The 16,589-nt window shown below is 38.3% G+C and overlaps 1 protein-coding gene across 1 annotated transcript in view; it reads right to left on the bottom strand.

The window, feature by feature from the left end:
- plxna4 (plexin A4) overlaps positions 1 to 16,589 on the bottom strand; it is a 270,146-nt gene that overhangs the window by 31,980 nt on the left and 221,577 nt on the right. Inside the window, exons 18-25 of the mRNA XM_038298573.1 lie at positions 16,033 to 16,272; positions 15,685 to 15,831; positions 14,343 to 14,577; positions 14,106 to 14,248; positions 11,742 to 12,010; positions 5,696 to 5,762; positions 3,573 to 3,719; positions 2,331 to 2,490 (exon numbers count right to left, since the gene is read on the bottom strand). Of these exons, the coding sequence (XP_038154501.1) occupies positions 2,331 to 2,490; positions 3,573 to 3,719; positions 5,696 to 5,762; positions 11,742 to 12,010; positions 14,106 to 14,248; positions 14,343 to 14,577; positions 15,685 to 15,831; positions 16,033 to 16,272 (1,408 nt within the window). The remainder of the gene's footprint in view (positions 1 to 2,330; positions 2,491 to 3,572; positions 3,720 to 5,695; positions 5,763 to 11,741; positions 12,011 to 14,105; positions 14,249 to 14,342; positions 14,578 to 15,684; positions 15,832 to 16,032; positions 16,273 to 16,589) is intronic.

Below are 16,589 nucleotides of genomic sequence, written 5' to 3'. Positions count from 1 at the left end.
TAAATTTGACATAGATACCATCTATTTATTAATCTATCGACTTAATTCTGCATGAACTGTCCTTTTTAGTGTTATTCATAACAAAAGGAAGAGGATACAAATAAAAATATTTAGAATATCGCCAAGCATGTATAATGTTTCTTCTGACAGGTCAGTACTCTGTGCCAGTTTCATTGCATAAAAGGTTATTGTGGTGTAAGTTGATAAAATGTGAAAAGTTTAAATAGTTTTGAAAGACACTACATGTTGACACAAAGCAGCACAAACCATTTCCTATTTTGTACTTAGGATTAAGTTTCAATTATGTTCTAAGGAGGATTGTTGCTTGTAGCCTAGTAGAATTGAAGACAGCACCAAGGAGAACAATAGTCTTGGTCAATTTATCTGAAGACAGAGCTGCCACAAATCCCATTACCCTTATTAGCTGCTGTAATCAGCCTGTGTATGTCTATGAGTTGGAGATCATGAGACTGGTACTACATGTTTACCTTTTTTTCCCCCTCTAAAACACAATCTAAAGTAAAGCCAGGTTCAATTAAATGGTTTCCATCACAAAAGAATGAAAGACCAAGATCCTAATTACGTTGGCAAATTAAAAACCTGCAGGCATGAACGATATGGGTGTATTAATGGATTCATGATTAAAAGAACTTTCGACAATCTTGCTCAACATGTTGGATACATTTGTTGAATATAGGATTAATGAAAAAGTATATTCATATACATGTTCTCTAGTGAGCTTGTGGTAATGCATGCAAACATACCCCAGAGAGCAGGTTACCTCCAATTCCTAATTCACTTTAACAACAACTCAATAAGATAGAAATCCCTCCCAAAGGGGTCCATCAAACAATTTTGTGTGTCATCAAAAGGATGACCGGTCTTTCCACTTAGCGGTCTCACAGACAGATTCCCCATGGTATGCACTCTGCCCATTTTAGATATGGGTTCGGTTATAAATATACCAGAAGAACACAGAGCTTAAGAAAATCTATTCGGTAATAAATATTAACCCATAGAAAGAGAATGAGACAGCCTGCAGGTCAATACTGCCAGAAAACCCCCTTTGCTCATCAGCTCTATCACTCCATTCCTGTTAATTATCAGCAACTAGTTAAAATAGCTGAATACATTAGGTGCTGAAATATTTAGGTAACTTGTAAGAAAAGTCAATTTATAATGTAACCACAAAAAAATAAAAATAAGGTGATTTTGATTGATTTCCCAATTGATCGTTTGACTCAGACAACAGCAGCGTAGACTATGGACCGTTTCTGGTCAGAAAAGACAATTTTTAGGTATCTGGACCAATAAAGTCAAAATTTCACCCAATCCTTTTGAGGAAAAAATGAAAATGTTTCATTATATAGATAGCTTTTAAGAACGTATGTACTTCTTTGGAAAACTTTGATAAATCTCAGCACTATTGTTTTTTACTCACTGCTTAAAAGAAGTCAGGGTAAGTAAATAACCATAATAACCATGTCCTGGATGTTGTAGTATTCATATTACCATCAACTCTAAACACCTTCAATCTGCCTGCTAAAGAAAACCCCACAGCATCATGCCCCCATCATCATGTGTTACTGTATGGTGGAGGGATTTTGTTTGAGTAGGGTGCAGTGTTCTTTTTTTTAAACACAATGTTTTGCAGATAAGCCAAAAGGTTCAATTTTAGTTTTACCTTAGATAAACAGTGTGTAAACAGAACTTCTCTTTCAACAACGGATGGCTTCTTTCTCCGTCACACAGAGTGTGTGAAGGAGTTCGTCTCTGGGGTGCATCTCTAGTTAATGTGGTCTTTACTAAGACTACCAGTGGTTGACCATGTGCTGGTAGCTTTGTAGTCATGTCATATGGCTTTTTTTTGGAAGATAGATTGAAAAGTGCTCAGTAAAATAATTAAAACTGTAAGTATATTATTTTATAAACTAATAAGTTTTAAAGCTGTCAATCTTATTCCCAACCTGGGTTCCTCTTCTGAAACTAAAGGACTGACTAAAATAAAACCTGCAGTTTTTTTTTTTTCTAGGATCAGTTTTTAAAACTGATAATAAAGTAACCTCTCTGTATGAGGTCACATTTCTGTTCCAACTTGTTTTGTGGAGCAGAAATGAGACCTTATTAAATCAATTTAAGGTTTCTGGATGCAGTTTGATGTTGAAAAGTTCCAAACTCATCACCAACAGTTCGAAATCTGACAACTTTATACAGATTGTTTAATTGGTATGTTTAATAACTCTTTTAAAGTTGTCACCAAAAAAAAAAAAAAAAAAAGGAAAATATTAAATTCTTAGATAATTTTCATATATCAAGCCTGAGTTACTTACCTAGGTCCATATCTGAAGCCTTCAGGCGGTGCGAATAAAGGACGTTTTTGTATATGGCATCCAGAATTTTCTCCTTCACCTGACTTATTGTATCACAGTTCAGGACCTTTACTTGGATCTCTGGGCTTTTCTCATTCTCTGGATGTATGCAGTTGACCACCTGAAGCAGAGACATGAATAAAATTGACGCCATCAAAGAACAGCATGAGGTGCCAGTAAATCTATATCTGAAACACTGAGTTTTGACACAGCTCAGACAATAAAAAAAAAAAAAAGCTTTATGCAAGCTTTAAGGGTATCTTTTTAAGGGTATATTGTGTCCTTTAATCTGCATATCTTTATTTGTTAAACTTTTGTCTTAATTAAGCTTTGGATGCAGTGTACTTGGTACCTAATGAATTCTAACACTTTATTGCTTGTTAGAAGATAAAACAGAATTGAATTCATTCTATTCTTCTGTGATGGGCTTATAATAGATTCATTACTCATTTATATTTTTGAATACTGTTTTTTAGTAACTGCAGTCGTTTATACCACTTGATTAATAATATAGAGTAGTGAGTTTATGGCAAATTGCATTATTTGATATTCAATTAGTTGAATAACCTTTTTTATTTTTTTCAGATGTTAACATAAATAATACATTTCTTATTAGTCAAAAGGGGGGTGGGTCCTTCACTAAAAAAGCTGTCATTTAGTCTTACTCAACTTTTTTGGATTTTTCTACCTGAAATATTGAGATACATCGAGTCATTTATTATTATAGTTTTATTATAAAGAGAATGCATTTTAGTGATGAGGCAACAAAAGCCATTTTGTGAGCATTTGGAAGCATTTTAATCACAATGACAAAAAGTTAAAAATCTGTGAAATCTGCTGTAGTGTTGAACACAAATGGATCAAAGCCACATCTGAATTGCCATTGATCTTTAGAGAGGACTAGCAAACAGATTTGGTTAATGAGAAAGAGGATACTAAAGGACAATTGTTTATAGCTTCCCAGCTTGTGCACAGTCATACATGCATAGAAGCTCTGCTTTTTCCTTGACGGCTCTCACCACCAGTGAGGTCACCCCTCTTGTGCCCCCTGTGCATGTCAAGCGTGAAAACAACAACTTCTGTTTCCCTTTCCACATCTCATGAGCGACCACCCATGACCACCTTATTCACTCTTCTTGTCCCTGAAAGCATATTAAGCATCTCCCTTTAGCCCTAGTATCCCAGGGCAGGTGAATCCCTCACCAGTGTCTTGTAGTCAATCTGTTGTCTGATGAGCTTGTCTTCACTGAGCGAGTAGCGAGCCTCTCCTGTGATAGAGTCAATGGGGCCTTTCTCCATCTGCTGCTTGATGGCACAAAAGAGCGAGAAAAGGGGTTCGCCTGCACACTCCTGTAATGACATTTAGACAAATACGTTTATTGGAAGCAATGTCATTTTACAGCCATTTTTGGACCCAATTTCCTGAGAACAAAATTGACAAAACATTTTTGAAACAATGTGGGAAATGTTTTGCTAGAGTTTCTAGACTGTTTTGTATCCAGCATTAGTAAAATACACAGAGATGACCCAACACAAGATTTTAAGCACAAAAAATATATAATTAAAGACAGACGTTTGATTGAACAAATCACTTGTAAAACATGGCATTTCCTCATTCAGAAGTGGATGTGTCGATCATCGTTTCTACTATTTCTGTTAGTGTCACAAAAATAACAAGTGTCAAGATAAGGTGATAAAGACAGAAAAACTCTTTGCTAAAGCTAGTTTCAATTTAACAAATTTGTGTCCTAGGATCTGTTGTCTATAGCTCTAAATTAGTGTAATCTCAGCATCTCATTAAGCAATAGCAGAATTGCTATGAAAACTGTTTGTTTTTTAAGTCCCAACAGAACTATTCATCTGTTTGCACTTTCATTTTTCCTTCAAAAGATGTTCTGATGTCTCTGAACTGCAGCTGTATGGCCAATACAACCACAAATCTGAATTAATCTCCGTAAAAATAAAACAGTTCTGTGAATGTTTCAGATCACCGGCATTATGCAGAGGTATGGGATAAAGTTTTGGAGGATATTAAAGTTGGAATAGATCATATAATAGCCTCTCAAGCTTTGCAATTTTAATGGAGTACCGATTGATCCACAATCTAACTGGGGGCAAGTATCCGGAGGAAGATGCAGAAGTAGCCATTCAAAATTTCCCCACTTTCCTTTATGTGCCCTTGGCTGTTCCTTGGATAGTCCCCCACAATTCCATTTTAAACATCTAAAATATTCTTTCATGATTTGTGGACATTAAGATCTAAAGAGAAATCTTATCTCCTGGTCAGACCCTTTAATTTAGTGAAAGGGTGGAGTCAGAGTAAAAAAGAAAAATGCACGCCCATGAGAAGGCCTAAATTTGGAGGGGAATTTGCTGCAATTCAGCTGGCTTTTGACTGGGAAGGGCCATTTTGAATGGCTGCTACTGTACTCTGGTTTGATGAAACCAAAGTATACTTTGTGGCCTATGTACAAACAAAAACTGTGAATGGTAGGAAAAGAATTATTATCCTGTTAAAGGCCACAGAAGATTTGAGACTGGAGGAGCGGTTCAGTTTCCTGCAGGACAACTAATTATACGGCCAGAGATCTTCTAGATAAATGCATTTCTATTAACCTATGTGAAGACTTACAGTAGAAGTTCCAGTCACTGTATCCTTTAACTGTGACAAATGTTGACTAAATTTACACAAAGCAATCAGTCTCTAAATATGCACAGCTGGTAGAAATATATGGCAAAATATGTGTTGCTGTTATTGAGTGTACTTGGTTTTACAACTTAATGAATATCTTGTGAACTAATTAAAAATCCATCCATCCATCCATCCATCCATCCATCCATCCATCCATCCATCCATCCATCCATCCATCCATCCATCCATCCATCCATCCATCCATCCATCCATCCATCCATCCATCCATCCATCCATCCAAGCCAATTAACCTTACAGTCAGGAGGAAGCTGGAAGAGTACCCGGAGAAAACCCACAGAAGATCAGGGAGAACATGCAACTTCAGAAAGACCCCGGGCCGGGAATCGAACCCGAAACATTTTTGCTGCAAGCAGTGCTACCCCCTGTTACACTGAGCAGCCCGCTTTTAAGCCATATTTAAAATAAAAAAGGTTAATTTTACACTCGACTATGTTGGTCTATTAAAATAAGACCCAGTGAAATACTCTCAGGTTTTTGACTGTACCAAGACAAAATTCAAAGGGTATGAACACAATGTGAATTTTGGTATGTTATTTTATATGTATTCTGGAGAGAGAAAATAAAAAAGCATAGCTCCACATTTTGAAGGTTAAAGAAATAAAAGTTACTGTACCTTTAGAAATTTGTAGAGCAGGAATGTAAACCAGTTGGTCAGCATTTTCTCGGCAACAGACTCCGTCCTACAAATAAACACAAAGCACATGTTGAGGTTTATTTCCTGCACTCTTAACAATATCATTCATAATTTTTAAGAAATTTAACAAACAGGCTTCTGCTTGACAAATATATTTGAAAAGACATGAACTGAGGGAGCGAATGCACTCACTATATGATGAACTTTCAAACAATCTTTTGACTGCCGTTTATGCTCAGGCACGCCAAGGGCAGCTCATGTGCAAGCAGCGGGGATTTTAATATGCAATTAAAAGCCTTTATTTGATCCCGGTGGATTGATGTTGTTAGGGGCCCGCAGTGGCTCTGTAATAACACTAGCCTCATTATCAAGCTCTCCCTTGCCTATTCACTGGACTAACACTCGATCCAGCCACAATAGAAAGTGAATGAATGCATCTGCCTCTCCTTCTTGGCCTGGCATCTATGCTCCACTGGTGTGGTAAAATAGTCTGTGTGTATGCATGTCGACCTGGCCAACAGTGTGAGTGATCTCGTGTGAATGAATAATAAGCATGCATAATAACAGCGGTGGTGGCAGGAGGGGAAAAGGAGAGGCTAGGATCGGATATCCTTTGACAGCAACCCTCTTGGTTAGCAGCGGGAGTGTGTGGGTAATAATAAACACACACCCCTGCCTCTGTTTAAAATAAGAGACTATCATAGACATCAATATTTCAGGATTAGTGTCCATTGTGCCCATTTGTGTGTGCAGTTTTTGTCCTTGGTGAGTCGGCTGCCACCTGCAGCCCTCCCTCCCTTCACCATTTAGGCTGCCTCTTAAAAAAGGCCTGCACACTGCAGCACAAGGGGGAGCAGCATGTGCCAGTGGGGTAGTCTGGTACCCCCCCACCAGTGCTGGCACAACACCTGGAGGGGATTAACTTCCTGCCTCTCACTGTGCCTCCACTTTTATTTTTTCCTGTCCCGCCCTTTCCTCCGTCCACGGATCCAGGGGTCAAAAAGGTCACTTTTCATCTTTTCTTTCATGTGTACTTGCTGACTTCCTCGATCCCCCCCGCCCTCTCTTTCCAATTGGCTGCCCTATTCTGGATCGTGTAATCGCGCACACTTCCAAATCCTCTCCATTTTCACAAATGTAGCCTGTCAGGGATGAAAGAGGCATGGGAGAAAAAGAGGAGGGAAGGAAGGAAGTAAAGAGCAGTAAACGGAAGAAAGAAGAGAATAAGGAACAAATAGCTTGGTTGAATCTAACCCTCACAATTCGTTTTTTTGAAAACTTCCTTTTATTTAGTCACTTCCAATAGACATTGTGTGTTTTCTGTTGGGCCTTTGTGCCCAGACAAGTGTGCGGCAGCTTCAAGGCTAGTGTGCAAAAAGCACAAATTAATCCCTCTGCGTATGTAACCAAAAATTACCCGTGTGCAGACTACTTTCTATCACGCTTGTGTGATTCTGTGTGAATGGCAGCGGGTGCCAGCCCAGCAGTAATAAAAAGTCTTGGCACAATCCCACCGTTTCGTTTATGCTCATTCTCACTCACAGCACTCTCTGGTGGGAGCCGTTATAAAAACAGCCCTGTGATGGATCTGTTTAACATCTACCGTGCATGTTTGGTATTACACCTTTTAAAACAATCTAATCCCAACCTCTCCTCAGCTAATAATCCAAACACAACAACCTATGTTTGGGTTAATCCTTTGAAATGTCCCATGTCTGGCATGGTCAGGCTTTGCCCACTTGGCAGTAAATCAGAGGACCAGTGGAAGCTTGGAAAGATCTTGAACTGAGGAGCGATGGGAGTATTTAAATATCCCTTATTAAAGAGGTTGTCATCTTTCTGGTAGGAAAATAGCAGAACCTCAGGCTCCTTGGAGGTTGTGTTTCTGCTTCATTGTTTAATTTCATTTGTTGTTTTGATGCAAACATTTGCAGTGTATTTTGTGTTTCCCTGTTCCTTTAGCATACATTCAAAGTCCTAAAAGTTTATTAATCCATAATGAGAAAAAATCTTAACACTATGTATTTTATTTTAGGTTACCTTCATTTAATATGCCTACAAACTACTTTTTATACTAGTAAAACCTAAATGAAAATTAGACAAACTTTAATTGTGCAGACCGCCAAGGGGTTAAAGATGTATTATAAATCAGATGTTGTTGATTTTCTGGTGTCTAATCGACAATGATGGGCTACAAAAATATGGCTATAAATTTTTTTTATTAATATTAAATCTAAAATAATATAGATCACTTTTTAGCGGTGCCCTTCAAAGGCTTTTGCAACTCAGTGGTTTATCAATAGGGTGGCCAGCAGACAATCAGCTGTTTGCAGTTTTCCCAGCTGTGGTTGTAGAACGGCAATAAGATAATAAGGTAATAAGTATGAAGCACTAACCAGCTGTTCATTTTCTAACTTTATTTTTCTGAAATGTAAAGAAGGGAAAAGTGTAATGTCCCCCTTAAAACTCAAGGGAAGTGTGTGGCAATTTATGTTTTCTCTTTATCCCACTAAAATACCTTTAAAGCTTAGTGACAGATACTTAATCTTGGGGTTTTTCACAATTTTACACCTTGCTTCAACGGTGACAAACTCATGCATCCTGTAAACATTAAAATCAAGCGGGAAAAAGTTTAAAACAAGATCCTTTCCTGGCCTTGTCTCAGCTGCAAAGCTGACTATTTCACTTTCTCCCTCTGGCTTTGCCTTGGTAAAGAGGGTACTGCAAGTCATCCTGTGCCATAATGTCTCCCAGTGAGGCCCTGCTGTTATCACTCTCTTGCTGATGCACATGCTCAGACATCTTTTCATTGCCCACACTAAAAAATTAGGACCAAAATAATTTCCAATAAACAAACATTATCCATATGGACCTACAGCGAGGCCTGTCCACCTGCATGCTGATTGGGTCTCTGAGCTGGAAGAAAATGCTTTGATTAACACATAAGCATATTGGGTCCTCTTGAACATAGTTAGCACTAATATTTTGATGCCTTAACAGCAGCCAAATAAAGCTAAAGATGGATGGGAGGATGTTTAGCTCTCGATGTTCAGTGAGAGAAAGAGCAAGACGGAAAGATGAAGCTTAGAAAGAAGTTAAAGGAGTAGAATGCAGACAGCAAAGCGACAGATGGTTGAGGAAGGCTCTCGTTAGTTAGCTTGCCTGGTGGTTGTGCTTCAGCACAGGTTGAGATGGGCCAGATGGAAGGATGTGAGCTTGTGTGTGGAGAGAAGAAAGAAACGCACACACAGATTTCTTAGAGGTATTGGGTAGCTGTGCTCACATGCCATGCCAGAGCTCAAGCACTTTAAGCATTGATTTAGCAATTAAGAAAACAAGGAATGGGAGGTAAGAGAAGGGAATATGGATTGAGAGAGTAAGTATAGAAAGTTATGACTGACAGTATATATGTAAAAGGTTGAGAACTACTATAGCAGACATGTAGAAAATAAAGGATGGCAACACAAAAATGGAAGAGAGCACAGAGATGGAGCAGTTAAGGAAAAATGTAAACAAGGGGAGGGAATTATTTCCATTTTGAGGTTCCAGTTCTCTGTATGTATTCTGACTATTTTTATCTACTAACCAAGGACATACCAGTCAGTAAAGACTACAGGGTGGGATCATATATTAAATCTATGCTGGGTTGGGGAAAGACTAAGCAACAAATCGAGGGGGAATAATGGGATGCTACAATCTGATCATTGGACATTGTCATCATACAGTATGTAAGACAATTGGGAAATCAACCTGAATGTGGGTGTGACGTGAACATGTGTTTTCCCTTATGTGCATGCAGCCTGCACTGATATTTTCCCCAGGTTTTCTGCCCCTCTGCTGTCATCAAAGAGGAGGAATGCGCTTTGCATTCTGATTCCGCCTGTTGTTGATCGGTCTTAATTTCCATCCAATATGCAGAAATAGATGTTCAGAAATAGCACAAACAAGCCTTGTGGCTCATGGAAAAAAAAAAAAAAAAACCATCAAAGGGCTGACTTCACAGCTTGTCTCCATGCCTCTTCAGTATCTAACAAAGCTCGAAGTGTCTCTACTGTCCTTGACCGCCTCGCTGTTTGAGCTCTTTATGCCATGCCTCCTATGTTCGATCTACTGCCAGGATTGCTTCACTTTTTAAAGACTGCACTAAACTTGGTGAAATCAGAGCGCAATAGCAGAGCTTTGCCAAATAATTCCTTCCTGTAGACGTTAAAGTTATTTACTCTTCCAGGCAAAAAGAGAATATTTCATTAGAAGTTTACGCGATAAACTGACATAATTATGGAGGGAAAGTGATAAATGCTATAAAATTATACAGTTACAGCATCTACAGGTGTTCTGAGAGGTTTCCAGCCTCCAAGTACCCTGACCATATTCCTTATCCATGGGCAACATAACCCTCCCAACATCACAATAATGCCAGAACCACACAGGGATACCAGACTATTGTTCAACAGGTGTTAAGAAAGCTTCGGTTCAATAGCAAAAGAAAATGTACATATGCCATGCAGCTAAAGCCGGTGGAGATCAGAGAAAGGCAGGTTTAAGCAGGATGTACAAAAATATTTAATAGTCATCGTAGAAATCTATTTTAATCAGTCACTTCTTTGTATGTTTATAATTCTGCATTCAAACCGTTGGCCTACAGTGTAAAGTGAAGCTTTTGAAATAATCTTACAGAGCACAGTAATATGGCTTTAAACTCATGCCGCAATACCAACCAGTTTCTGGCCATATTTAAACAAGAACAACATGCCCCTGTCACTTGGACAGCATAGTGAGTAGCATACATTTCAGCCATATTTGCGACGTTGTGTTTATGTGCTTCTATTGATTGGTGGAAAGTGTTTTCAGCCAGAGGGAGATTCTGAATTTGAATTGAAATATAACAGACAATTTAATTTGTATCATGCCTGTCAAAAATTTTTTTTGTTGTCAAGGCTGGACTGACAGCCTGTGAGAAGGAAAAAAAAATACTGTGTGCATATATGTATGCAGCCGTCTGCACAAACCACATACACAACGACCTTAAAGGAGCTGGTTCACTCTCATAACTGTAATCATGATATTTACCAGTCACTGCAGGCAGGGAAGCATAATCACATACTGTGCTGTGTTCAAGTGCATGCCATTCAGGCTTTGACTACAAATCCAAGGGAGGATTGTGATTGTCTCAGAGAGCCAGGCATTTCTAATCTTTTCTTTTTTATGAATGAGTTTTTCTTCCCTAATAAGCAATTTGAAATTGGATTCGCTGCTAATTAATTATAATTATTTTGCTAATGATGTGCACAGCAATGCGCTCTGGTGTTTCTGACTCTGAGCCAGTGATTCAAGGTCACAGGAGTTAATCCAAACATGTCACAGATAGGGAACACTGAGAAGCGTATGCAGCTTTTCAGTACTGAGAGCTCACATCATCAATGTAGGCCTCTATCCCTCACCAAGAACCTACTTTAAGTCTCAAAGTAGGTGCATCCAAACCAAATTTTTCCAAGACTAATATGCACATGGTTCTCTTTGGCCCAAAATTTCACCCTTAATTAAAATAAACTCACTTATATGAGCAACCCAGCAACCATCAAGGAACACGCTCAATGTCCACAGAGCAGCAAGTGTCCCTCAATCATGGACTGAGACGTTATGAGAAAAGAGCAATGGCTTCAAAATCTATGTCCTTAAGTTATGGTGAAATTCACAGCTACCTAAAAACATGTTGGTAGATGTTAGGCTGAGGCTTTTACATCTGTTTGAATTATTTGAACACAAGTCTTGTGTTGGTGTGCTGTGAAACCTATGTGACTTTAAGGTGTTGGATGAAGGCCCATTTCTTTAATGGATGCTATTCTTAATAACTACTGTTTATGTAGGGTTAATGCTTGGGACTAGTCAATTTTAACATCAGCAAGCTGCTCAAAAAGCAAGAGATTCATCAAACAAAGTCATAATGTCTTTCAGCTGTGGGGATGAGGCCACCTGTGAAAAAGTGCTTCCTACAAAGTCCTCTCTCTTACGGCACACTAATTACCTGCGAAGCAGCAATTTAGGGTGATTTTTGCTTTCAAGGTTGCGGTCTATGAGGTCAGACAGCAGGTGCTTCAGGACATCAGTGGCGTACTCCAGCTTGCTCTGCAGCACGGTCATGATCAGTGAGGCAACGTTGCCACGGTCTCTCATGGAGAAGCCACGCTGGGCCTCCATAGTGCGAATAAAACACAGCAGGAATATTTTGTTGTTAATGAGCTGGCCAAAGAGCTTCAGTCCCTTCTCAACCTGCTCCTGGCGGTAGCCTGGCACCTGGGAGGAAACAAGAGAAATGAAAACAATAAGAAATTGCTGGTAAAAGGTACGAATTCAAAGTGGGATATTCAAGTCAGTGATACATACCTGTAAACCCTAATTAGTCAGACTCATTTGAATGTATTATTAGCTTTCTGTCTTCAGAGTTAAACAATGCTTATACCAATTTATTATTATAATATAGTGATCCCTTAAAGATGTTTGGAAAAAGCAGGATCACATAAAAACTTTAGTTTCTATCGGACAAATGTCCAAATGTACAGTTTCTTACCTAATCATCAAAGAGCAATGAACACAATAGTTCTTAGAAATAAAGGTGAAAATGGGGAATAATTGAATGAAAAGAAAAAAGGAGGAACCTAGGGATACGAGGAGTCTAACATTTTCAGTCTTTTGTCAGGTTTCATCTGAAGGTTGAGAATAAATGCCAGGAAACACCAAGCCTCAGTGGGGAGTGTTGATTATTGCAATGGCACCGTGTTCCATATTAATACGAGTTGGAAGGGAGTGCAGTGCTGTGAATTCTTCTCATCTGAGCCCACACCATCCCAGCACTGTTTATAGTTGTAACTTGCAGAATGTGCGTCTTTCCCCCATTTTTTTTCTTAAACAGCACCTTAGGAGATTAGGTTTTTTTATCTGTCAGTAGCACTCCGGGTAAGACAGCATTGCTTTGCAACCAATGCAGCTGTCAGCCCACATATGTTCCGTCTTTCAACCTTTTCCTTGAGGTGGTTGTAATCTGCCGGGAGCTATTGTTGAGTTGAAAGTCTAATTTTATGCAGCTTGTCAGAATGTGTTTCTGCGTTTGCATGTGTTTGAGTATCAGTCGTTTGTGCATGCAGCGTGAATGCAGGTTTTCATTTAAAAAAATACACTTTTAGGCTTCTAGATCCAGCTTAACATTATATCATTCTTTTAACTAATCTCTCTTTTTTTTTACTAATATCTACAATCATGGAAAAAAGAACTGTAAAGTATAGATATAATATAATATATGAAAAATCCAATATTTGAAAGGATGAAGTAAATAATCTGTTAACAGTTTTAAGATCCATTATTTTACTTTATGTTGGTCCGTTACATGAAATCAAATAAATAATACTTTAGTGTTTTGCTGTTAAATGACAAAATCCACAAAAACAAATCATGGAGCATTAATATTTTAGGAAAAAGTACTGAAATTATTTGACTTGAAGATAAACCCTTCGCTTTAAATGCAGCACATAAAATATTAAAACCTTCATAAATATTTAAGTACAAAGAATTTGTCTATGCTTAGGTAACCTCAAAAACTTTCAGCAGCTGTGGGATTCTTTCCACTGCAAACCATCACTTTACTTTAAATTATTCGATGCATCAATAACAATTAGGTGGCCATCAACAACCAAGGATAAGCCAACTAGTTTTTCGATCACGCACTCTTCCACATGATACTCTTCATATAGTTTGATATTTATACCAATTAAAACATAATTAGTATGGCTTATTAATGGGGAATTCTCATCAGAGACGGGATAGTTAACCTCTGAAGGGAGTGAAATAGGGGCCCATCATTCTTTAAATAGAACAAGATGGCTTGTTCAATTATGGTTGTCTATCAATGTCACCCTTTAGGATTAATGACTATGTGCTTTTTTCCCGTTTTGCATTTCTCCTGATGATTGAGTTTTAATTTGTTTTTAGGGAAAGGAAGAAAAAAAACTCATCTACCATCTCATGTCATTTTTAATTATTAATGATTTCACAGTTTTGAATTGAAGTCTGGCCCGTTTGCTTTGAAATTACTCTTTTGCCAACTATCAAAGGGCTTTTGTTTACTAGATAGCAACAACAGCCAACATCTGCGTTAATTTCACCTACTGTGACCCGCCACATTGTTAATTTGTTTGTTCGTTCTGATCTAATTTCCAAAGGGCTAATTGGATTACAACTAGTGTTTGATAAAGACTGGAGAAAAAGAATCATAAGAATTTTTGCACTGTGGCAAGGACATAGATTATGTTAAAGATCAAGTAAAAACAATAGAATCTTTTGAGATTTCACCAAATAGCATCACTGCAAAGAATCTCTGTGAAGTCTTCTTGCCTACCTCCAGATCTCTCAGTACAGGATGTTCCTCAATGCCTGGGAAAAGCACCCTCATGGTGTAGGTCCTGTAGTCTAGAAAGGGGATTCCGGCACCATCTAGATCACTGGTTAGCTCATGAATGTCTGTCTGAAGCTCTGCAAAAGCTGAAAAAATAAATGTACCCTTTATTACACAAGGCTCTTCAAAGATTGCAATGTTGTCAATAATATAAAATAATAATATATGGCAAAGCTTTACCCTCTTTGCACTCTAATGCCACACGTGACTCAAGGTTGTCCATTTGCATCTGAAGTCTCTTCAGAGTCAGGTCACTTTCACGAGACTTCCGCTTATAGGCGATTAGAACCACGACAATAAAAAGAAGGAGCAAACCACCAGCTGCACCGATGCCGATGATCGCTGTGCTGCTGAGTGGGCTGTCGGACGTGATGTGGACCACACCTGGGGAGAATTCGATACCGCCAACACGTGCCTTATCACAGAGAAACACAAAAGAGGCACAGTTAAAATGATACATAAAGACTTTCAGGACATTCTCAAAGCCAAACCTCAGTATCACTAGTGATATTTTCAGATTTTTTTTAATATCCAGCTTTGAATATAAGATCTGCAGTTTCATATGGAAATTATGGGAAATATTCTAACAGGACATAAGGCTGGAACTGACAAATGGTCAAAGTAGTGGTTGGTTGCATGGAGAGGTGGACAAACTAGTGTCTGCATTGACTGCATTGGATGGATAAACTAACGTTTGACTGACTGGCTGAATGGGCATACTCATGGTTTGCTGGTAAGTTAGTAAGACAAAAAGAGGGACAAACTATTTCCGCATTCATTGAATGGAAGGAGCAACTTAATTGTTTAGTTAAATGAACAGAGGAAGAAACTGATGGTACTCATTGTGCAGCAGGAAGCAGTGACAAACGTATAACTGAGATAAACTGATTAGTAGAAATTTCTAGACCTTTTCACAGATATTTCTGTCAACTAATAGAAATTTCATTTTATAGTGATCCAGACTTGAAAACTACTTTCAAAACTGTGTGGAAAATGCTCTTAAATATCACTTTTACAATAAAATTGAGATAGATAATTATCAAAAATCATGCTGAACCAAAAACAGTTAAAAGATTCCACCAAATGCTCTTTCTTAGAAGTCTAAAAACAATTTCCATTGATCAAAACCAAAATTCAGACAAACTTATAGATTGAAGTGTCTACAGACCTCTGTAGATTTTACTGTAATGCGTTATCTTTCCTAGATGTGAGTTCAGGTCATAATATCTAAAATGTTTTGCTCAAAATGGTTTGTCTTGAAAAGCCTTAATGGAATCCATTGAGTTTTCTTTGGCTGTAATTCTTTGTATTACGATTGGATTTGTTTGTCTTTGTCTGCTTGTGGTTAACAACAGGAACCACGTGGCTAATTAGATTAGAGCCACGTTCTGTATGAGAGCAGACAGAGGGATGAAGGCAAAACAAGGAAAGTCTGTCTCTAAATCTTTCAATTGATTTGTAAGACTGTTTCTCTAGAGCACAGCTTACACATTAGTTTGTGCTGTGTTACAGTACCACTCACCAGGACTTTATGGCGACCAGTCAGGTTGGGTGATTCACATAGAAGCTGAGTCTCTGACACCGTAACCATACAGGGTTTATCTCCAATCAGAACTGTGTAATTTAATTTTCCATTCCCACTATTAGTTGGTGGAAGGAAGTTCCGTCCCTGCAAAGACAGTTTATGCTTTATTCCTCATCAGAAAAACTGAAATGTGCACACTGTAAAACTCGACCAATTCACAGAACAAACACGCAGTCATTAAAAGATTTTTATGTGAGCAGCATTTGCAACACATAACATATTGACTTTACATCAATCTATCAGGAATTACAGGAAAATGTGAATGTGAGATGTTGATCATCTTACTTTCAGTATGATGGGTGATCCAGGTTTAAGGTCTAGGACTCCAGAGGTACTCAGTGGCTCAAATTCAGGATTAGGGTAGTAGATGAAGTTGGTGCTGTTGAGGGCCATCAGGGACTGCACATCATCCAGTTTAAAGCCAAATTCATCAGGCTTTTCTGGTGCTTCTTGGTGTCTGGCCAAGCTTATGGGCAGTTCTGGGACCTGGCACAGCATGGACGTGGAGCTCAGCACCTCACATAGCTAGAGGACAAAGAAATTGAGCAATTATTCCAGGATTCCCAGTTCATAGCTCACTTTTCAAACTACTCTCTGTTTCTATCAAAATCTACTACTTTCAACTGAGAAATGCTTAAAAAAAAGAAAAACTCACTGATTCCTTGTACATAAACATGGATGACTCAATGTGACCCCTTTGTTGAGTAGACAAGCTTTAGACATGACTATTTTTTTTTTCTATTTTCTATTAAGGAAGAACAAAAACATTTTATAAACACAGAGTAGCAGAAATATTAATCGTTGATCCCTTGGAAATATGTTTACAATTAAAACAGTTTACT

This window comes from Cyprinodon tularosa, unplaced genomic scaffold, assembly GCF_016077235.1.
Source record: "Cyprinodon tularosa strain WSP-4 unplaced genomic scaffold, ASM1607723v1 ctg111, whole genome shotgun sequence".
Taxonomy (NCBI): domain Eukaryota; kingdom Metazoa; phylum Chordata; class Actinopteri; order Cyprinodontiformes; family Cyprinodontidae; genus Cyprinodon; species Cyprinodon tularosa.
The sequence above is the reverse complement of the archived record's forward strand: the minus strand, read 5'-3'. Positions and strand labels throughout refer to the sequence as shown.